This window comes from Ascaphus truei, chromosome 8, assembly GCF_040206685.1.
Source record: "Ascaphus truei isolate aAscTru1 chromosome 8, aAscTru1.hap1, whole genome shotgun sequence".
Taxonomy (NCBI): domain Eukaryota; kingdom Metazoa; phylum Chordata; class Amphibia; order Anura; family Ascaphidae; genus Ascaphus; species Ascaphus truei.
The window spans coordinates 55273001-55295894 of NC_134490.1; the positions used below are offsets into that span (position 1 = coordinate 55273001).

General features: G+C 45.0%; 1 protein-coding gene across 15 annotated transcripts in view; it reads left to right on the top strand.

Annotated features, from left to right (window-relative positions):
* The window catches only part of TACC2 (transforming acidic coiled-coil containing protein 2), an 83674-nt gene that overhangs the window by 47496 nt on the left and 13284 nt on the right, over positions 1 to 22894 (top strand). For 11 of the 15 annotated variants that reach the window (XM_075612087.1, XM_075612073.1, XM_075612076.1 and 8 more), the window contains 7 exons: positions 12839 to 13071; positions 14312 to 15407; positions 17428 to 17488; positions 18315 to 18522; positions 19858 to 19919; positions 20648 to 20757; positions 20964 to 21120. In XM_075612087.1, coding sequence (XP_075468202.1) covers positions 12839 to 13071; positions 14312 to 15407; positions 17428 to 17488; positions 18315 to 18522; positions 19858 to 19919; positions 20648 to 20757; positions 20964 to 21120 — 1927 coding nt within the window. Of the gene's footprint in view, positions 1 to 4957; positions 5691 to 12838; positions 13072 to 14311; positions 15408 to 17427; positions 17489 to 18314; positions 18523 to 19857; positions 19920 to 20647; positions 20758 to 20963; positions 21121 to 22894 lie in introns of those variants that run through there. The other 4 variants (XM_075612088.1, XM_075612089.1, XM_075612080.1 and 1 more) reach the window with 4 other exon arrangements.

Genomic DNA, 22894 nt, shown 5'->3' on the forward strand with positions numbered 1-22894 from the left:
TAAAGGAGATTTCTCTCTGCGTTTTCCTGTCACATAAACATGTGGTGAACAAGATAATAAGCCATGCAGAACAGCACTGCCATACTTTTAGGGCACAACAGCTACAGTGTATAAGGGGAATAAATGCAAGACCAATTGAGCAGGTCGCTAACTGAGGGGTTCCTCCTTGTGTATGTGTTTCCCTAACAGGTCTGTCACCTGCTCAGAAACCCCCAAACCATCTCCCCTCTCCCCCACCCCTTTGCTCAGGAGTGTGAGCCTATGAGGTTGTCCTTCAGTCTGCAGACTCTTGGGTACTGCCTGACAGATGGTGGTGTCATATGAGTGCCATAAGAGGTACCCATCTGTTCTGTCCCAGGCAGCAGCTTCTGTGAGCTACTCTGGCTACCATTCCTGGCTATCTAGCCCTCGGGGATTCAGTCGCGACTCATTTTACAGCTACAGAGACACAGTAACATTTAGCAGCAAGTTGCATGGGGCAGGCATTTGCGTTTGACCACATCATGGAATTTCAGGAGAGATTATACACTGCAAGTATAGGAAAAAAGAACAAACAGCGCACAACACATAGTGTAATCAATTCAAATTATATTGAAAAAAAAGTGAAGGTGGTGATAACATCATTTTTTCTGTACGTGCTTTTATCAGGCAATACATGAATTGTGGCACATGTTACCAACTGAAGTCAGCGTTCAAAGAGGTTCCTCGTCCAAACGACAGCAGGAACCAGCATCCACTGGTGATCAGGGGAACCCAATAGCCAGCGGATGCCGTCACCGTCTGTGCTCCTGATATACGTCCCGGCTGTGTATCAGATACCCCACTCAGCAGCCGCTTGAGTTTAGTAACCTCTGGTCTTCTCACCGGTCTAACACTGCTTGCTCGATCTGGTATTGAATCCGGCTTAGAATTTGCTAATTTCAGGGGGGTCGGTGCTGCGATTACAGAGACCTATACCCCCCACAACAATTAAACTGATTGCCGGGCGAGAGCGTGGGGTCTCTGTGAAGGTCTCTTACCTCCTGCAGCGTTGTGGCGACACGTAGCCATGACAATGTGATGTCACATGGTGTCCCGTTGTCATGGAAATGCATCGCCATGTGACGGGACGCTGCAAAGTGGCGGCCAGGGCAGCAGAAAGGTAAGTGCTTATGGCGGCCTGTGGCCAGCATCATACTAAAACCATCCCTGCCCAAGAGGGCTGATATAGATGTATGCATATAAATAATATATATATACAGTTGGGTCCGGAAATAATTGGACACTGATACAAGTTTTGTTAATTATGCTGTGTACCAAAATAAATTCAAGTTGCAGTTAAATAATGAATATGGGCTTAAAGTGCAGTCTATCAGCTTTAATTTGAGGGTATTCACATCCAAATTGGAGGAAGGGTTTAGGAATTACATCTCTTTAATATGTAGCCCCCTCTCTTTCAAGGGACCAAAAGTAATTGGACAATTGACTCAAAAGCTGTTTCATGGACAGGTGTGGGCTATTCCTTCGTTATTTCATCATCAATTAAGCAGGTAAAAGGTCTGGAGTTGATTCCAGGTGTGGCATTCGCATTTGGAAGCTGTTGCTGTGAACCCACAACATGCGGTCAAAGGAGCTCTCAATGCAAGTGAAACAGGGCATCCTTAGGCTGCAAAAAAAAAGAAAATCCAGAGAGATAGCAGGAACATTAGGAGTGGCCAAATCAACAGTTTGGTACATTCTGAGAAAAAAAGAACGCACTGGTGAGCTCTGCAACACAAAAAGGCCTAGACGTCCACGGAAGACAACAGTGTGGTGGATGATCATAGGATCCTTTCCATGGTAAAGAAAAACCCCTTCACAACACCCAGCCAAGTGAAGAACACTCTCCAGGAGGTAGGCTTATCATTATCCAAGTACCATAAAGAGAAGACTTCACGAGAGCAAATATAGAGGGTTCACTCAAGGTGCAAACCATTCATAAGACTCAAGAATAGAAAGGCCAGATTAAACTTTGCCAAAGAATATCTAAAAAAAGCCAGCCCATTTCTGGAACAGCATTCTTTGGACAGATTAAACTAAGATCAACCTGTACCAGAATGATGGGAATAAAAAAGTATGGAGAAGGCTTGGAACGGCTCATTATCTGAAGCATACCACATCATCAGTAAAACACGGTGGAGGCAGTGTGATGACATGGGCATGCATGGCTTATAATGGCACTGGATCACTAGTGTTTATTGATGATGTGACAGAAGACAGAAGCAGCCGGATGAATTCTGAAGTGTATAGGGATATATTGTCTGCTCAGATTCAGCCAAATTCAGCGAAGGTGATTGGACGGCGCTTCACTTTACAGATGGACAATGACCCAAAACATTCTGTGAAAGCAACCCAGGAGTTTTTTAAGGCAAAGAAGTGGAATATTCTGCAATGGCCAAGTCAATCACCTGATCTCAACCCGATCGAGCATGCATTTCACTTGCTGAAGACAAAACTTAAGGCAGAAAGACCCACAAACAAATTGAACTGAAAACAGCTGCAGTAAAGGCCTGGCAAAGCATCACAAAGGAGGAAACCCAGCGTTTGGTGATGTTCATGCGTTCCAGACTTCAAGCAGTCATTACCTGCAAAGAATTCTTGATAAAGTATTAAAAATGAACATTTTATTTATGATTGTGTTAATTTGTCCAATTACATTTGAGCCCCAGAAATAAGGGGACTGTGTATGAAAATTGTTGCAATTCCTAAACGTTTCATACGATATTTTTGTTCAACCCCTTGAATTAAAGCTGAAAGTCTGCACTTCTATTGCATCTCGGTTGTTTCATTTCAAATCGGTTGTGGTTTTGTACAGAGCAAAAATTATGAAAATTGTGTCAGTGTCCAATTATTTCTGGACCTAACTGTGTGTGTGTGTGTGTGTGTGTGTGTGTGTGTGTGTGTGTGTGTGTGTGTGTGTGTGTGTGTGTGTATATGATGAGACCCATTAAGGTCAAAACAGCTGTATGTGGGTGGGTTTTATGGATATGCACCTTAACAATGGTTTTTGAAGCAAAAAGTGGCATTGTGTGCTCATTTTCATGTCGTTTCCCAGAATCCCTTGCTGCAGTTGAAGTGCTGTGTGCTGGGCGATAATGGTGAAAGGCGGGGTTGCAGACCTGCCTAAGACATGCAGATGAGCATACAGTTGTATTTACATTTGTGTGTATATACTGTATATATATATATATATATGTATATATGTATGTATATATATATATATATGTATATATATATATATATGTGTATATATATGTATATATATATGCAGTGGTCGACAAATCACCAAAAAATCTACTCGCCGAGCAAAAAAATCTACTCGCCACCTAGTACCAAACTTGTGCTGCTTGGGCCAATAGGAGCTCGCCACGATGTTAAATCCACTCGCCCGGGGCGAGCAAATGTATAGGTTTGTCGAACACTGTATATATGTATATGTGTGTGTGTGTTTATATGTATGTATGTCTCTCACCCACTTTGATGTTAGAATTTACCAAAACGTTAAACTCGATCGACATACTTCTTTTAGCTTCAGCTAGCATCTGACTATATTATTGTGTCATTTGTTGTGATATCCCAAGGAAATGTGAATGGTATTAAAATTGAATTAAATATTAACCCCTTGGCTACCAAAGCGGCCAACAACTCATTGCAAAACAGCAAAGGGTTTATTTAAATTCAGCATATAGATCTATTAGTGTAATCAATGTTTAATTCAGTTTACATTAATTACTCAGCTCTATCATAGTCCAGTGTTGTTCACACAGAAACATGCATTTAAAACAAGTATTTATTGGATACATTTAAACTGCACAGCCAAGCAAACATAGAGACATCAGAGTGACATTGTATCCGTATCCAACAGGTGTTCCTTTAACTCCGGCTGTAGTTAGGAACACACAGGTATAGTGGTTGAAGTGTTCTGGTACAGGGAGGACAGGATAGCACTTTTCTATTTACAACCCCAGGGTACCACTACTGTTTTATTGGCAAATGTATTGTTCTTTTTTTCTTTTGATTGAAAATGCGGTTGTTTTACGAATCCTCTCTCCCTTCTTGCTTTCTAAGCATAAATACTCTGTATATCTCTCTAAAGCATGGTCCAAATAGCTGTTGCCCAATGTCTAATACGTTGAGAATGTTTTCATCCGACACAGTACTACTATTCCTTTAACCTCAGTATATATTAAATGATATCCTGCACTGAACCAATATAATATTAGGAATAACGCCACTGCCCTTTAGGAATGACGAGGACCACGGAGGGATGAGATGTTCCTGATATCTCTGTGTGACATGACGAGAGACGTGTCTCATATCTCTGTTGCGAGGCACAAAGTAATTTGTCTCTGATACTGTTGAAGGCAGAAAGGGGATCAGCAATGTCTCATGTATTCCTGCGTTTAAAAGTATTTCACCATCAAGGGTACATTGAGTCAAATTAATATCCTTCATTTTTTTTTAAAAGTAAGTCCTTTATTCCATTATACTGACAATCCATGGATAGACATTGCGCTAGGCTGAATAAGCAGGGGATGACATGTCTGCATAGGACTGAGCATCAAGCCTACGTCTGTGGTGTATTATATGAGGGTCTTTTTTGTGTTCATGATGTCAATGGAACAAGCGTGTCACAAATGTGGAAATAGAGGGGGTATAAGATGGGTAGATGATGTCTCTTTTGAAGGGGGTGTGAGGGGAGCGTTTGTCCCTGGTGGAGGAGCAGAGAAGTATGCGGTCATGATGTTCTGTGGGAGGGGGTATCAGGTGTATGTATCTCTGCATGTGGCAGAGGTGTGTGCTCTTGAATTCTGCTTCGAAGGAGCAGGTGTCAATTATATGTCCCTTTAACTCTATGGGAGACTTGTGTTCCTTTTTGCCTTTCAAGTCCAGAGCAAGCTAGCCTGAAGATCAGACATACAAGAGTTAAGCCTGTCTCCCCCTCCTCCCCACACTGTGCTTCTGGAGTCTGCAGTGCTGATCCTCCTGCTTCCTCCATCGCTGCTCCCCTATATCACGGATGCCTAGGCAGTGTCTTCTCCTACTCCGCACCGGTGACCTATTCCACAAAGGGGCTACGTTTGTAGGGGAGCAGGATTCCTAATATCCTCTCTCACCGAGGAACGTTTTGAGACCTCCGTCCCTCCCCTCCCCCTTCTCCTTTCCATTGTGCTGTCTGGGAAGAGAAGCATCGTCTCACGGTGTGCTACAGCCATTTGCATTTTGTCAGCGACTGGGCTGTGAGCTGGGGATAGTGGCTGAGCTCTTCACGGGGACACGGTTGAGGGGTCGAGGGAAGGTTGGAAGGAGGCAGCGGTTTGATCCTTTTCTGCACAGGGAATGGCTGCCACTGCCTGTATCGTGTGAGCCAAGGTGCCATTTCTGCATCCGCTTTGGCATCACCGCTGTGTGTGACATTGGATTGTGGCAGGGACGGACTGACTGACTGACGTTGCTCCCCCCCCCCCCCTGTCATCCACTCTCGGGCTGGCAGTGGAGAGCTGCTCTCCTCTGCACTGCAGAGTCCTGTGCTCGCTCTGGGCCAGGCACTGCTGTCTGGGCAGTGCAGGAGGCTGGGAGCCGACCTGCAGCCTGCTGAGGATGGGTGGTACTGAGTCAGCACTGCAGCAGGGACAGGCCACAAGCCTGGGAACGGAGACTTCCGAAAATATGTGAGTAATTCCCTTTCTCTTTGACAGCTCTGTTACAGAGCTGGCTCCATTAAACTAAGGTTGCTATACGTTTTCCACTGTACAGCTCTGCGCCCCTAAATTCTGCACCCCTAGTGCACTGCAACATCGACCCCTAAACCCCTAGAACTCTGCTATTAAACACTGAACCTCTAGCACCCTGTGTCACCGAATCTTAACTCCTAGTGCCCTGTGTCACTTAAACCAGGATCCCTATTGCACTGCGACACTAACCCCGGACCACTTACTGTGTCACACGAAACCTTTTGCCTCTGGAACTCTTCATTCCTAAACTCTGCACCCTACGTATCTGTGCCTGGGAACCCCCCTACTGCACAGCTTTGGGTTTCTGCATTTCTGGATCTCTGGGGCCTCTTATCCCTACTCGTACACATGTTTGGGAGAATATTGTGCTATTTCGCTGCAACCCTATAGCTCTATAGGACCTCACAGCTGTTGAACCTTAAACGTGTACTTTTAACTATTGCAACCCTGTAGTTTAGTGTTCCTACACCAGGCCCAATATCGGATTGTACTGCAGCTGTTAAGGTTACACCTGAAATCTGCTACCCTCTGCTCTAATCATGCGGCTCTTAAAACACCTTCAGTATTGTATATCTGCATTCATTCTGTATTGTGCCTTGCTGTATTCTGCCAGCAAAGCTATACTGTGCCCTAAATCCTTTCCTCTTCTGCTCAAGCTCTGCACAGCACCCCCTGCTATTCCACTTCTGAGCCCTCTCAGCCGAAATTAGCCATTCCATAAACATCACACAGAGCTCCTGTCATGTTAAGGAATGTGTGTGACTGCTGACTTGAGATGAAATAGAATAGCTGCGTATGTACCTTGGTGTCTTTGTGGGTGGATCTGACTGTAGACGTATGTCTCTGGGGAATGATGGGAAAGCTGCTCTAGACGAGGGATGCTCAACTCCAGTCCTCAAGAGCACACAACAGGTCAGGTTTTCAGGATATCCCAGCTTCAGCACAGGTGGCTCAATCAGTGGCTCGACTGAGCCACTGATTGAGCCACCTGTGCTCAAGCAGGGACTGATGGAGCCACTTGTGCTGAAGCAGGGACTGATGGAGTCACCTGTGCTGAAGCTGGGATATCCTGAAAACCTTACCTGTTGGGGGGTCTTGAGAACTGGAGTTGAGCAGATGGAAGGTACATTAACCCTGTTAAATTAGTGACTTTCTGGTTGTATAAACTTCCCTTGTTTATGACGTGTGACAAAAGCAGAACCCTAGGGCCCAGTCCTTCCATCTCCCAATTGACATACGTGTTATGTATATAGTTGGTAGGCAGATAATCCCAGCACCTTATGTTACACACGTATATTAATACACTTTCACAGACCCAGAACCGATCTCCTGAAGGCAAATCCTGACCGTTGGCCAGAGTGCAGATCCATCTTCTGTAATAACCAAACCTGCAGGAAGGCCTCCCGAAGCATTGCATCAATAACCCCCCAGGAGTTACGGGGTTACCTTTTCCTATTCCTTATCCCTTTCCCCTTATTGCTGTACAGTGACTGTGAAAAACAAACATTAGGCAACATCTCAAATTAACGCGGTATCTGGCTTTAGTTGGAGTGTTCTTATGGCTAATGCACTGGTCTCTGAAGTGGATGAGGTCTGTTTCTAACACCTCTTTTTGGGCAACTCGCTTTGTCTCAGATACTAAGGCGCCGTCCATACTGTGAGCGACCGCGCGCGGCGCGAGCGACATACGGCCCCTCTATGAGGCCGGACATAGAGCGCGCGAGGAAGCGCGACGGTGCGGCAGAATTTTGAGCCGACCAAAAAATGTGTCTTTGTCGCGTGACGGCCGGGTCAGTTGAGCGGTTCAGCCAATGAGGGCGAACCAGCCTCGTGACATCACGGCCACCCCTCCACCACGCCTCCCCGTCGCGTGCGTCATCGAAAACTCAAAGGCCACGGATCGCTCCAGCGACAGGCAGTCGCGACGCCATGCGCTCCTACTATAATCTCAGCCTAACAATCAGATTGTAAGCTCTTTGGGGCAGCCACATAACATGTCTGTGCAGTTCTACGTTGAAATCATCAGGGAAGTCCTGAGCTTATGCACTAGCAGTAGGAGAATGTGGCACTGATGGGGGCACAGAGGCAGAAGCCGGGAAGGGATCCTGGCATCCCAGAGGGGAGTCGTGTTTACCTGACGCTGCCAGCGCTCTCTGTCCTTGAACATATTACACCCTCATTTATTCACCCTCCCCACACACTGGGCGCAGATTTAATTAGGAATTAATTAGGCCAGGGAGAACTCATTGAAGTCAGAGAATCGTCCCCCCAGGTTATAACTTATTACGTGCAAAGCAGAGCGTTCTGGGCATCTGATGCCTGTTGTGCTGAAAATATGTAACTCACGTTCAGTGAGGGGTTACAACAGGGGTGGGCAACTCCAATCCTCAAGGCTCACCAACAGGTCAGGTTTTCAGGATATCCCTGCTTCAGCACAGGTGGCTCAATCAGTCCCAGCCTCAGCACAGGTGGTCCAATCAGTTGCAGCTTCAGCACAGGTGGCTCAATTAGTAGTTCAGCCTTTGATTGAGCCACCTGTGCTGAAGCAGAGAGATCCTGAAAACCGGACCTGTTGGTGGCCCTTGAGGACTGGAGTTGCCCACCCCTGGGTTACAAGGATGTGAAGAGGCTACGTTAGAGAGAGGTCGCTGTCGTTAGCAGTTCTCCACCTGTCCAGCTTGTTGTGACAGCTCTCTGCGTATATCTGTTTGTTATTGTGTTTCTCTGTCTGGGTGTATTTCCTGTCTGGGTGTTAGTTCATGTATCTGTGTGTATATCTGCTGGGTGTTTCTCGCTGTTTTTCTGGCTTCCTGTGTGTACGCAGATTGTAGCGCTTGCTAAGAATAAAGCACCTAAAGACAGAATACAGGGAAATATAAAGCAAATTGTTAAAGGCCTCATGTATAAAAGTAAACATTGCGAGAAAGATGTCCCACAGAGCTTACAATCTAATTCTGTGTCCTGTAGAAAGTTGTCCTCTGTGTGTCTGTCCACCCATAAGCCTAAGGCTGCGCTTATAGTGCCGGCGACAACGATGTTGCGGCAAAACAAATGCATTGCCGCCGTCGCGTGCGCTTATAGTAAGCGCGGAGCGACGGATTGGTCGCGATCGCTGGAAGTCATCTCTATTTGATTTTCCATCGACCGTCGCCAGCACTATAAGCGTAGCCTAACTGTCTGTGTGTGTGTGACTCTTGTCAGATTTATTCCTGCTCCCTTCCTGCACACACAGGGCAGGAATGGTGTCAGCAGACGACAGAGAACGGGTTTTCTTGCTGCACTGATGATACTGTTTTTAGACACAGCCAGGGGGTACAGCTGTGACTGCTGCCAGGTCTGATACTGTTTACCTTTCGCTGCCCTGTGTGCATTCTGCAGACACTTTCCATTTAACCTCTCGGTTGCCAGAATGGTTTGTAATTGCTGTTGGATGCTCACATATTCCCCAGCATCACATCCCCTCACTGAAGCTGGAAAACACATTAGGGAAGGAATGAGTCTGCGGACACAATGCTCGGTCTGTTAAACAGGTTACAGGCTCATCTGCTACAAATGTACCCCCTGTGTGCGCTCGGACTTCCAGCTCTCTACAAACTGATTGAGTTCACGTACATACTCTTCATCTTTTTATTTTGCGGCTGAGGGTTGTTTGATATGGAACACAATATAACACCATAAAAAAAATCCCATGATTGCATCTGCTGTCACATGGTTGGAATAAATGTATACAGAGACCTGAAATGGTTCAGTGTTGGGTAAACGGTTTAACTTGTAAGTCTCTGGTCACCTGGTGTTTACACCCAGACGAGCAGGTGCTGGGGATGGAACAGCTGGATGTTTATTCTTGCAATGTAAAAGGCGCGGGACTTCCTTAATTCTTTGGATCTACCCTACACATCGTAGAAACAATACACAGCATTCTCTTTCACCCTACATATAAAATGCAAAAGACATAAAGCCCTAGTGCTACATCTAACTAGACATTATATAGTTAAATACTTATCTGCTTATGAGCATGGGTCATTTAGTTCAATTCTTTGGCCGAAGTATTTTAATCTTACAACCACTTCAAGGTAAGGCCCATCTGTAGGTCCTAACGCTGCTGCACCTACAAAAAGCTCTCATAACCTCTCTAATAAAGGGAGAGCTGTCTTAATAAACTGGTCATTCACAGGTGCTTAGCAGAACTGCAGTTAAAAATATCATATAAAATGCTCATCCTTGACTTACCCAGCCTCGGATTTTGTCCCCTCTTCCCAACCTTGAACAAATACACTGACACCATAGTAGTTAGTGGATATAAATTATCACAGCATTTATTAAATACAACATAATAACCAATATACAACACAACATTTTAACTTCCCAAGGGACCCGCCAGTTTGCTCTGAATCACCATACACTATAAAGCCCCCAGGATACCCGTGGCTTGAACCCCAAATCGCCACCAAGAGCCTGATGACACAGATCAAATCACATTACTGGGAGCTCACTCCCACACCCGGTGCGTTAGCCTCGTATGTCCCCGCCTCCCTCGTTACCACCACAGGAGGTCCACCAAAGAGCCAAACGGGCAAGGTCCACACAACCAGCTGACACATTAGAAACCCCAAGATGCTGCCTTTTCTACAACCCTTCACCCAACAGATAACCATCACTGGATAAATCAAACAGAGCCAAATATATAAGGGGGGGGGGCTTCTTCCACGCGGTTGTCTGGACAGAGAAGCCGGAACAAGGTAAGGGATACAATATATAAGCAGACAACCCAACACCTCATATCCTTTCTAACTTCATCCAATCCCCATTAACCCCTAACACACCTTTTTATAGGGGACCCGAGGCATGTAGTCATTCTGCCACGGTACTTAATCAGCTTGGGGTTCCTCCTGCCTTAAATGCTCTAACCTATGGGTGCTCAACTTGAGTCCTCAAGCCCCCCCAACAGGTCAGGTTTTCATGAAATCCTAGCTTCAGCACAGGTGGTTCAATCAGAGGCTCAGTCTTTGACCTGTGCTGAAGCAGGAACCAATTGAGCCACCTGTGCTGAAGCTGAATATCCTGAAAACCTCACCTGTTTGGTGGGGCTAGAGCACCCCTGCTCTAAACCTGCAATATGCTGGTTCTTCTACTTCTCGGGCTCTACTTGCTACCGTCTCTGGATTAAATAACGTTAAGAGAAACCCAAGCAGTAGGCAGACCAATGGGATAGAGATAAACTATTCACATGTTATTTTCATGGCAGATCATAAAACAGGGTTTCTCACCCACAGCTCCTAAGAAGGGGAAATGCTCACATGAGCATTTCCCGCTGTGCTCTCGAAGCCATTTATTCCAGAGTGGGGCCAAAAATTATCCAGTTTTTGTGTATATTCCAGTATCAACACGTATTATTCAAATACAAGGGCACGTCTTCAGGCAAGACTTTTAGGAGCCATTCCACCAATGCTGGCCCAACCTCTCCCACTACATATAATGCTCGTCCTCCTTCTTCCTTCACTCTCCCACTCTCATGAATCGACGTATTCAATGATTTTTACTAACGCCCACTACACTGCTTAGATTGTAAGCTCTGCAGGGCAGGGCCTTCTTCTGCAAACTGTTTGCTTTCATGTCTAGGTTTGCCAGGTGTCCAGCATTGAACCGGACTGTTCTGTATTTGGACATTCTGTCCAGTAAAAAATGAGAGGTAATACTGGACATGTGTGTGTCCGGTATTACCTCTCTGGACATAGTGACCTGACCGTCTGGGGGGGCTGCAGGACTTCCCTGAGCAGGGAGAGAGCAGGGCTGTTGCTAGGTGGCTGGGCAGCTTCCTCCATCCTGGTTGGCTGCTGCAGGGTAATGCAGCCAATCAGGAGGTGTGAGGAGCCTGAGGGTGGGGCCAAGGAGAGGAGGAAACAGCATGGAGCAGAGAGAGGTGTGTGTGTCTTGAGCATGTGTGTCTCAAGTGTGTGTGTTTCTCTCGAGTATGTGTGTGTCTCAAGCGCGTCGCACTTTTCACCATCGTGTCCAGTATTTTTGGAGAAGCCTCCTGGCAACCCCATACATGTCTGTAGCAATTACTCTAGTGTTGAGACTGTGTTTGTACAGTATAACCAGGCTTGTCTGCCATTTTGCAAAACTCTGAGCACTGCGTCAGTACTGTATAAAAAATAAAGAATAATATTCAGCATATTTAGAATCATTTGGGTCAGAGGTTAATGGGCCAGTAATTGGAAGAGGGATCCCGGACGTGCGGGGGTGCTTTTATATTTTGTATAATTGGCGCTTTCCGTATTCTTATCTATTTTTATTTGACAAAATAATGTATAGAACAGAGACTCCCCCCTTTAAACCAGCAATCCAGCCAGATTAACCTATTTTGTTTACGACATTAGAGGGAAGAGTCCACCTGAGCTGAACCGCGTTATTTTTTGCGCTGGGGGTTCCCGAGACACTTGGCTACCAGTGTTCTCCCTACTGAATATTTGAACGGCCATCCAGTAGGAATACTTCTTTTGTCCCGCAGGACCTGTAAAGTTTTGCGGCTATATTGGATTCCCGAATGGGGATTAGAACACCTGTAACTGCACCGGTAACTTTTTGGTATCTCCCAGAGCTAAAACTAATGTAGTTCAACCAGTCGTGACCCCCGGTTCCAATGCTACAAAAAATAATAATAGATACATTAACACATATATACATTACAATATATATATATATATATATATATATATATATATATATATATATATATATATACATATATATATATATATATCACCTATGCTGATATATATAAACTAGGCAGTATTGCTACTTTAAAATCAGATCACTTACTTTTTACATACTAACCATTATTGGGACGTTCTTATTCAACACATTTTTGTAACATGTGACTCATTCGTTCACCAGTTATCACTCATCTGCTGAGCTCACAATCCTCCTAATTTAACCCCAGACTCCTCGAATAGTGACCTTCTCTCCCTAACATCTGACTCCCCCCCCCCCCAAGCTTTCTTTGCCCTTTGCACCCTCCGTTTTTGTCTTCCTCATTTTCTTCCCCCCCACCCCATCACTGCATCTCCTTTTGTGGCGCACAGGAGTTCAGACTCGGAGGAAGCCTTCGAGACCCCGGAATCCACCACTCCAGTGAAATCTGCACCTCCGGTCCCCGTCCCGCTCCTACCAGAAGTCCAAGAGCAGGAGCCGCAGGAGCAGCAGCAGCAGCAGCCGCCGCCGCCGCAGGAGCAGGTAGAGCCGAAGCCGCAGGAGCCGCAGTCGAATCAGGAAGGGGAGGAGATTCCCCAACCTCTACTACTATCTGAGGACATAGGTAATCCAATGTGAGGGGTAACTTCCATCCCAGAGACCACGTGCATCTTTTGTACCCGCTGCGCACCATCGTCTTAAAGACTAGTGACTTGTAATGAGCTGATTAATGTGAACTGAACTCAAACCAAACTTCTTCATCCTCCGAGCAATTTCCACAGGATCTGGGCTTGTACGGGCTTGTGGGTAGTGCAGGGGCATCAAAACACATTAGGAGTGTGGTTGCCATCCAATAATATTCCTCTTTTGCAGTTTAATTAAAAAAGTCGAGGTAATGAGCCATGTTTACTAAGCAGTGCTGCCAGCATGGCTTAGTAAATATGGTACTTTAGGGCCCATTTTAGTGAATAGACTTGATGGTGTCGTCTGGTACGACAGGGATCCTATTGAGTAGCAGTTCCTAATAAGTATGGCCCTATATATTTTGTTGTCAAACAAGCTTTTTAAACATTGTGCCAAGCGGTGTAGATACTATTTAAAAAGACGTGGCCTATATTTATGTTTAGGAGCAGAAAAGTAAGTAACCCATTTATAATAAATTATATTTTCTATAAAAAAAGATGTGACGGTTTAGGTCGATCAATAGAAAACAATCATGGCGCTATTTTTCAGATGGCGCCCAAGTCCTGCTAATGATTGAGGCTTTCTATAAATGGAGGACGGGGGCAGTCGTCAAAGTGTAATGACATTAACACATTCATTTTCACACCCATAGTACCACTTTTCTATTTGCACACTTGGGAGGTTATCAGTTAAACTGCGCTAGTGCGAGTTGGGGACCTATCGCACGAGAACTCCCATTGACTTCATTGGGCGATTCCGTATAATAATGACCGTTATCTTTATCGCAGTTTCATGAATTACCCCGTTACAGCCTTATGGAAATGAAAGGGGGATGCTCTCTCCATTTCAGTTTTATAGCATACACATTTTCAGTCACTTTGAACATGGAACGGGGGATAAACACGCATATATCACCCTATATACAGGGCTGACCAACTCCGGTCCTCAAGGGCCACCGACAGGTCAGATTTTCAGGATATCCATCGTTGATTGAGCCACCTATGCTGAAGAAGGGATATCCTGAAAACCTAACGTGTGGATGGTGGCCCTTGAGGACTGGAGTTGGCCACTCCTGCTTTATAGGTTTGGAGTCCAGCTTGGACAATGTGTGAACTGCTGATGTTTGTCGCTGAATGCACTAACGAGTCTCCCATCCGCCCTTCCTTCTCATTCCTTCTCAGTAGTTTTTGATGAGGACAAGCCCATAGCCAGCAGTGGCACTTACAACTTGGACTTTGCTAGCGTCGAGCCAGTGGATCCTTTATCCAGCTCCTCCGAGGTCCCGGCCAGAATACGCCGCAAATCTACGGACTCAGTGCCCGTGAGCCGCACCACCCTCTCACGCTCCCTTAGTTTGCAGGCCGCGGACTTCCAGGGAGAGGACCTGATTGGGAGTCACGGGGGATCCGATAGTGCCTGCAGCACCCTCCGCAGAGCAAAGAAGCCCCGTCCTGCGTCGCTGAAGAAGAAGCCGACGGGTGCAAAAAAGCAGTCAGAAGCTCCCGGGACCAAGGATACACAGCAGGCAGTGACAGGAGAGTCACAGGAAGTAGAGGTGGATAGGGGCTTGCAGGCATACCCAGGGGACAGCCTTGCCCTGCCCCAAATAGAAACAGAATTACCTTTAGTGGAGGCACAGCAAATCTCAACCTTCTCACCCATTGAGGTTTCCTCCGTGGATCCCCAAGAGGTGAGTGTTGGGGGCATTTCCCTCAGTGACCCGCCTGTGCCTTGCCCTCCACAAGCCACTGAGAAGGAGTTGCTATCGTTACTCGCTCGCCAGGGGCCAGAGGTAACCCCCTCTGACACGGGAGGAACAGAGAACCCAGGCGTGATTGGTCAGGCAGTAAGGCTGGAGTTCGACTATTCAGAAGAGGCACATGAGGGGCATCCTCACCCCAGGAAGGGCAAGAAACCCTCTGGCAAAATGCCCCTGAGGAAACCCAAGGCCAAGAAGGCTGTAGAGAAGCCAGAACCTCCTGGATCTCCTAGCCCCATTCCTGCTGAATCTGCTGACATTCCCATCAGCAAAGGCTCCTACACTTATAACATGGATATGTGGGATGATCCTAACTTTAACCCCTTTTCCTCCAGTGGAAGGATGCCAGAGTCATCCTCAGCCAACCAGGAGCCCCCAGAACTATTTAAACCAGTCTCCCACAGAGCAGAGTCCCCTGCAAAATCACCAGCTTCCTTTGAGATACCGACAAGTGGTTCCGAGCAGAACAGCGGAGAGGGGAATAAGCCAACTAAAAAGAAGAAGACGCCATTGAAAACGTAAGTCATATGTCTGTCCCACACCAGTCACATTACACACAAGAAACAGACATTTGAGACAGATAAGCCCTTTGGCCTAGAGAGTCTGCCCTGCCTGCTGGAGTGGAACTTTATGACATTGAGACACTGTGACATAGTGACACAAAGGATTGAAGGGACCAATGATCCCATCCACTACATATTGATGGACCTGGTTCTTATCAGTTCTGTTTTTTTGACCACAGAGTGACATTGTGATAAAGAGGATCTTTGCCATTTGGAGTTAACACCCCATATAGCGGCACAGTAACATAGACTAGTGAGAGACATGTTCTTCACCCTTGGATACTAACTAGTGACACAAAGCCAAATGGGACCTAAGTATTTTAAAGTCCATCCCTCTCACGAAAGGGTGACAGAAACAGGGTGTCTGCAGAAAACAAGCTGTCTGTAGCTAACTAAGCAGTGTAAGACAGTGTTTTTCAACCAGGGTTCCCCCAGGCATCCCTAAAGTGTTCCTTGCTATTTTCAGGTCATTTGAAAATTGTACCAAATACAGAAGAATTTACAATGCATCTGATCTCAGACGCACTATTAGAAAGGGTTGGGGTTCCTTACAATGCATCTGATCTCAGACTCGCTATTAGAGAGGGTTGGGGTTCCTTACAATGCATCTGATCTCAGACACGCTATTAGAGAGGGTTGGGGTTCCTTACAATGCATCTGATCTCAGACGCACTATAAATAAAGGATTCCTTAACCAAAAGAAAGGTTACAAAATGCTGGTGTAGGGCTACATAGCACAATGTTTGCTTTAGCTTGTTGACCAGTGTTGTGCAGACTACATTGGAAGTGATGGGGTTAAAACATAGTAAGATGTATATGTGGGTGCAGCACTGTGGTGGCGGCACAGGTTGTGTCACAGTGTGTATGTACACAGCCCTCTGTCTGTCTGTCTCTTTGTCTCTGTGTCTATAGGATGGTAGAAGATGTCGTATCTGTCTGTTCTCTCTTGTAAGTAACCTTCACCTTAATCATTCTATCTGTGCACTCTCATTGTATCACCTCTATATCCTGTGACCTTCCCTCTCCCAGCACGGGCTGTTTGTCTGTCATCTTCCAGGCATGTCCGTCTCCTTCTGTCCTCTCTACCACTTCTGTGCACCTTGACCTGCAGCGTGATAGTGACGAGTCTTACGTTGTCAGTGCAGTTACACTCATGGGTGTGGGTTGGGTGGCACTTTAAAAGCATTTGCACAGAACTGTGCGGTGGGGGCATGGAGACACAGACATAGAATTGAAGTCTTACACACCTGTTTTAATGATCATTATTAGAAATGAGAGCTGTGATATTAACTGATCAGAATGCTCCAATTCCCTGTGATCAGACAGCACGTGTCTCATGCACAGATCTCAAAATATATACATCCCAAAGCAGAAAATGGAACATTCCGATTGGCAAAGACAGTTATGGTGGATACTCTGATCTTGTTACCTCTCTTACACAAATACACAAATCTTTAGAATGTTCCACTAACCAGCGAGAGAATTTTCCATGAATTTCCCGTGCATTTTTTCTTCCAAATTTTTACATTAAAAACATAATTGTTTAACACATTAATAGTAGAATGACTGACCCTGATTTGTAACACGTTAGTTGAATGAGCGGCACACACATTTTCATATGGTAAGTTAGGTTTCCCAGTTGTTTGCTGACTTGAGAAATCATTGGCCCTTTATCAGTGTGCATCCCTGTTAACATTATTTAATTTTTATATAGCGCCAACTCAGCTTTATTATACAATTTACTACACAAGGATTCCATGTATTGTGCTATGGGTGAGCCAGACACAGGAATAAACATACAGGAATGGGATCTTCTTTTCTGTCGTGTGTTTGACCCATGTCATATTACATTACGTTTTGGCACCGGTGTAACCCTGTGACCTGTGGGCTTTATAAACAGGACATGCCCTTGTTTCTCAGGGTTTTTGGGGACAAATCTCAACATTTTCTTAATTTGGCGCATCTTTTGTTGCAGTGACACTTTTAGGGTGAAGAAGTCCCCAAAGCGATCCCCTGTCAATGAAAACGGCTCTGAGGTGTGTAAAGTGACGTCTGTGTGTAATATACACAATATGTATACTTTGGTCTATTTATTGATATACATAATATGCATACTACTAATCTGATTTTAATATACTGCGTATTTATACCTTTGATCTGTATGATGACACACACAGTGGGGGAGATGTGTCAAGGTAATTTTACAGTCAAATTGATGCAACTATTTTTATCTAGTGTCTCTTTGCGTCAATGTATCAGGGTACTGTCCTGTGCACGGTCATCATGTGATCTTGTCACTGTCACTGAAGGAGTAAGGGAGGACATTACTTAATGAACATTTTCTGTTAGAACGTATGAACTGTTGTGACTGTATTATTTTGTGACCTTAACTGTCTGGAATGAAAAAAAACATAATTAACAAACTTACATTTGACTCAAAACATACTTTTATTTGCATTGATGTATCTACTCCCAGCGTGATCGTGTCAAACTCCGTCTTCTCAATAGTTTCTGAGTCGTGTATCAGGGTTTGTTTTCAACTCACATTGCGTGAAACGCTGACCCTTCTGTCAGAATAGAATGGGAAGGGCCAGCGAGTAAAGCCGAGAAGGGATATATATTCACTATATGTGTGTCAGCCCTATATATTTATATATGTCACTCCCTCTGGATCAATATAACTATCAATATAGGATGAATATCTCACCCAATTCTAATTTTATCAAAGGTTGAATTTGATGGACATATGTGTTTTTTCAACCTAAACTACTATGTTACAATGTTACTGTATGTTTCAGTGTGTGCTTGGCATCACTATATAATACTAACAGATCATGGGTATTACACAAATGTCCATTCCAGGAGCTCATGTGCCTCTCCACGCCGGACACCCCACCGGTGATCACCTCTGAGGACCACGCTACAGACGAGGAGAAGCTGGCCTCCTCAGTGAGCAGTCAGAAATGGACCTGCATGGCCGTGGACCTGGAACCAGAGAAGCATGACTACCCTCAGCCCTCCGACCTCACCAGCTTTGTTATTGAGGACCAGTTCCATAGCTCCACAGATGGTGAGGGAGACACAATGATTTGGGGGATCACCTGAGCTCACCTTTGCACGCAGGGGATCACCAGAGTTCTGTAGCAGGAAAAGGGGGAACATTGCTAGTCCTCACAATTCTTTATTAGTAAGCAGCTGCAGAGCACGACAGCTCTCGTACAGTAAAGGGATAATGGGGAAAAATGTCTGAAACTCTTTAAGAGTGCAGGGGTTAATATTTAGCAGCAGTGGGTGGCTAGATAGAGCTGTCCTGTGCGTGTGTCTGGCAGTGAAGTGGTTAATTGAGTTCTGGTCGTGCAGCAGGGAGAGTATCATGACACATGCAAAGCAGTGTGTATTACTATGTAAGGCAAAGAGCATATACATGTACACCGTGTTCACGAAAAAAGGGGCTCCCTTTTGTTTTTCATCATATCTTCTACATTTCTCGTTCAAACCCCATGAAAATGTGCACAATTGTAGGTCTGTTATGTAGATTAACACTATACAAGAAGCACAATGTAGACAATGAACTAAATTGATGTCACTGTATTATGCCAACAAGTACCAGATACGCTGAGGGAGGTTTATGTTCAATGAGAAATAGGATTTTTTCCTTTGTAGATCGTAAATGTGTTAAACTGGTATAATCGAATCTGAAACACTAAGATTACTACTGTATAAAGTATGGTTCAAGTATGTGTTCAAAATGTCCTTCTTCTGCTTGAACGCGCGCCTGAAGACGAGAACCCCGCTGTCTGATTGCATAATCGATTACGCATTGATCCAGCTGCTCCCACTCCTGAATGATACCAATTCATTTTTCAGTCCACCTAGTGACCATCCTTTACTAGAAAACCTTTTCTGTCAGCAATCGGGACCATCATTCTTCCTCTGTTTTGTAACTGTGCACTTGATGAGGTCATCACGCCATCACCAATTTGAAAGAATGTTTATTACATCATCAGATAATTCTTAAATGTAATACTCTGCTGTGACCTAGAATTGCTCAAATTGTCCTGAACATTTTTTCTGCAAGATATGACAAAAAAATCAAAGGGGTGCCTTTTTTTCAGAACAGTGTACACACACAGTGTACACACACAGTGTAAACACACACATAGTGTACACACACAGTTTACATACACAGTGCACACATACACACATACACACACACACACATAGTGTATGCGATCTTAGACGAAAGGGAGAGAGACCATGTATGAACACACAAGGGGGATGGGGAGGGGTTATGTGTGTGTAGTGGGAGAGGGAAGCTTTGTCTGGGTATGGGCAGTACATGTAACATACATGGGGAGCCAATAGTTTACTTGAATCACCCTTGCATTGTTCTTCTCTTTTCCAGATATAGAATATGGGAACACGTACAGTATGGAATACATGGAGAAAACCGGAACCTGCTCTCCGGTAAGTCCAGCCTGGCTGGGGCAGGACACACAGGAGAGAGTCATTAACTTAGCTAAAGAGATGGAGAATCTGATTATTATAAGGGGGGAACAAAGGTGCAATGTGTGTAAACCTATAATATAGAAATATAGCAGCTGGTGTTCTCACATTTTCTTTACTGTATCAATGAATAGTAAATGTTTCTTCCGATAGAAAACAAAACAAAAGGGGCACACGCTAAACTTAAAGAAGGGACTTTTAACCTGGATGTTTTCCTACACCAAGAGTGGGCAACTCCAGTCCTCAAGGGCCACCATCAGGTCAGGTTTTCAGGATATCCCTGCTTCAGCCCAGGTGGCTCAATTAGTGGCTCAGTCTTTGACTGAGCCACCGATTGAGCCACTTGTGCTGAAGCAACGACTGATTGAGCCACCTGTGCTGAAGCAGAGATATCCTGAAAACCAGACCTGTTGATGGCCCTTGAGGGCTGGAGTTGGCCACCCCTGGTCTATACTGTACACCTGTTTTTTCACATTTTTATAGACAAATTATTTCCTGCAGGACTCTGATGAAGGTCTCACATTGTGGCGTTGAGTGTGCCTCAGCTTGTGTGTCATGATTGTTTTGTAATAAACCTGTTAGTGTGTAAAAGGGATTACACAAAGGGTGTGTGCTGTGTGACAGCAGAGTGCCTGACACAGAGCTTAGCTCACTCTGCTCTTAAAAACCCTCCATGTTTCCTGTCCCAGCTGCGTGACCTGCCCCAGACACAGTCCCTGTACCTCATGTTCGAGGCGTCCCAGGAAAGCCCAGGGAAATCACCAGCTAAATTCTCTGAGACCAGCACTCCTGGAACAGGGTGAGTAGGATGAGCAGTGATCAAAGTGAGGCGGGATGAAGGACCCCTATTAGTTTTCTTACAAATGAACAAAAAAAAAGTTGTGTAGCATGACATTAGCATGTACCTTGACCTACTACATGTCTGTATGTATGTGTGAAGCTGCAAGGCTGGGATCGCTGGGGATAGTTTATTCTTTGCATCTTATGTCTGCTATCCCCCTGCAGTTCTAGCTTTGACACTATGGAGCCTGCGCTCTTCTCCGGACAGCTCCCCTTCCCGAGGTCTCCCCCCATCATGCAGGACACAATCCGCCAGCCCCTGGAGCGGCCTCGCCAGAGGGAGGAGGACCCAGGGGGGATGGGAAGCGGGAAAATGGAGCTGGTGAGTGTCCTGTGTGTATATTATGTGTATGTGTGTATATGTGTTTATCCTGTGGTTATGTTGTGTATGTGTGTATCCTGTGTATGTTATGTGTATGTGTGTATCCTGTGTGTATGTTATGTGTGTGTGTGTATGTTATGTGTATGTGTGTATGTTGTGTACAGTATGTGTGTATCCTGTGTGTATGTTATGTGTATGTGTGTATCCTCTGTGTATGTTATGTGTGTGTATCCTGTGTATGTTATGTGTATGTGTGTATCCTGTGTGTATGTTATATGTATGTGTGTATCCTGTGTGTATGTTATGTGTATGTGTGTATCCTGTGTGTATGTTATGTGTATGTGTGTATCCTGTGTGTATGTTATGTGTATGTGTGTATCCTCTGTGTATGTTATGTGTATGTGTGTATCCTGTGTATGTTATGTGTATGTGTGTATCCTGTGTGTATGTTATGTGTATGTGTGTATCCTGTGTGAATGTTATGTGTATGTGTGTATCCTGTGTATGTTATGAGGCAGTGGGTTATTTTTCACATTTTCATGCTTTTGATTCAGAAAGGAAAATAATTCCGATTTCAGAGATTGTTACATCCCGTTTCATACATGGAAATATACACACAAACCAATTTGCAATCACTGTACATACCATATATTAGAGTCAATGTTTTGTAACCTTTATTTTGGTCAGGTAACCATATAATAATAATAATAATGTGAAATTCTAAGGAACCCCAACCCTCTCTAATACGTGTCTGAGATCAGATGCATTGTAAGGAATCCTAACCCTCTCTAATAGCGCGTCTGAGATCAGATGCATTGTTAAGAACCCCAACCCCCTCTAATAGCGCGCCTGAGATCAGATGCATTGTAAGGAACCCCAACCCTCTCTAATAGCGTGTGTGAGATCAGATGCATTGTAAATTCTTCTATTTGGGGTACAATTTTCAAATGACCTGAAGATTGCAGGGATCTTTTTAGGAATGCACACTGAAACCCTGATTTAAAAAGACTGTTCTAAATTGTGAAGCATTCAGATCCAGGGATTACCTTCTGATGGTCTGGTAGCACTGAAAGGGCCAACTTATAACATAGACACACAGGCCCAGATAAACAAAGGGGGCGAGCGTGTGCTAAAGCTTTTGTGGATCTGGGCCATAGAGTCGCGTTCTATAAAGTGCAATATCACCGATGCGGCACTTGTATTTCTTTTACTTTGATACGACTTTCAATGGGACTTTCCGGTCATCAGCATCGGGTCTGCGCTATTGCACTTTATAGAATAAGTCCCATATAAACTAATACGGGCCAGTTCAGTCTGCACATTCGCAGGGGTTCCCAACTCCAGTACTCAAGCACCCCCTAACAGGTCAGGTTTTCAGGCTATCCCTGCTTCAGCACAGGTGGCTCAATCCACTGATTTAGCCACTTGTGCTGAAGCAGCTACTGATTGAGCCACTTGTGCTGAAGCAGGGATATCCTGAAAACCTGACCTCTTGGGGATACTTGAGTACTGGAGTTGGGAGCCCTGCCTATAGTAACTGTGAAACATTCCACCTTCTCTTGTCTTTGACTTTCACCGTCTTGCTCTTATTTGGTATCTTTTCCAAGAGTTTGGAATCCCTTCACTCTATTTTTCTCTTTCACCTCTTCTGGGTGACATTTCCATGCCTCTACTACCCATCACACAAAAGCACAGTATTCTTCTCACATTTCCTGCCTCTCACCCTGCGGATTCACTGCATAACCCAGGCATTTAATTAATGAACCACAACCTG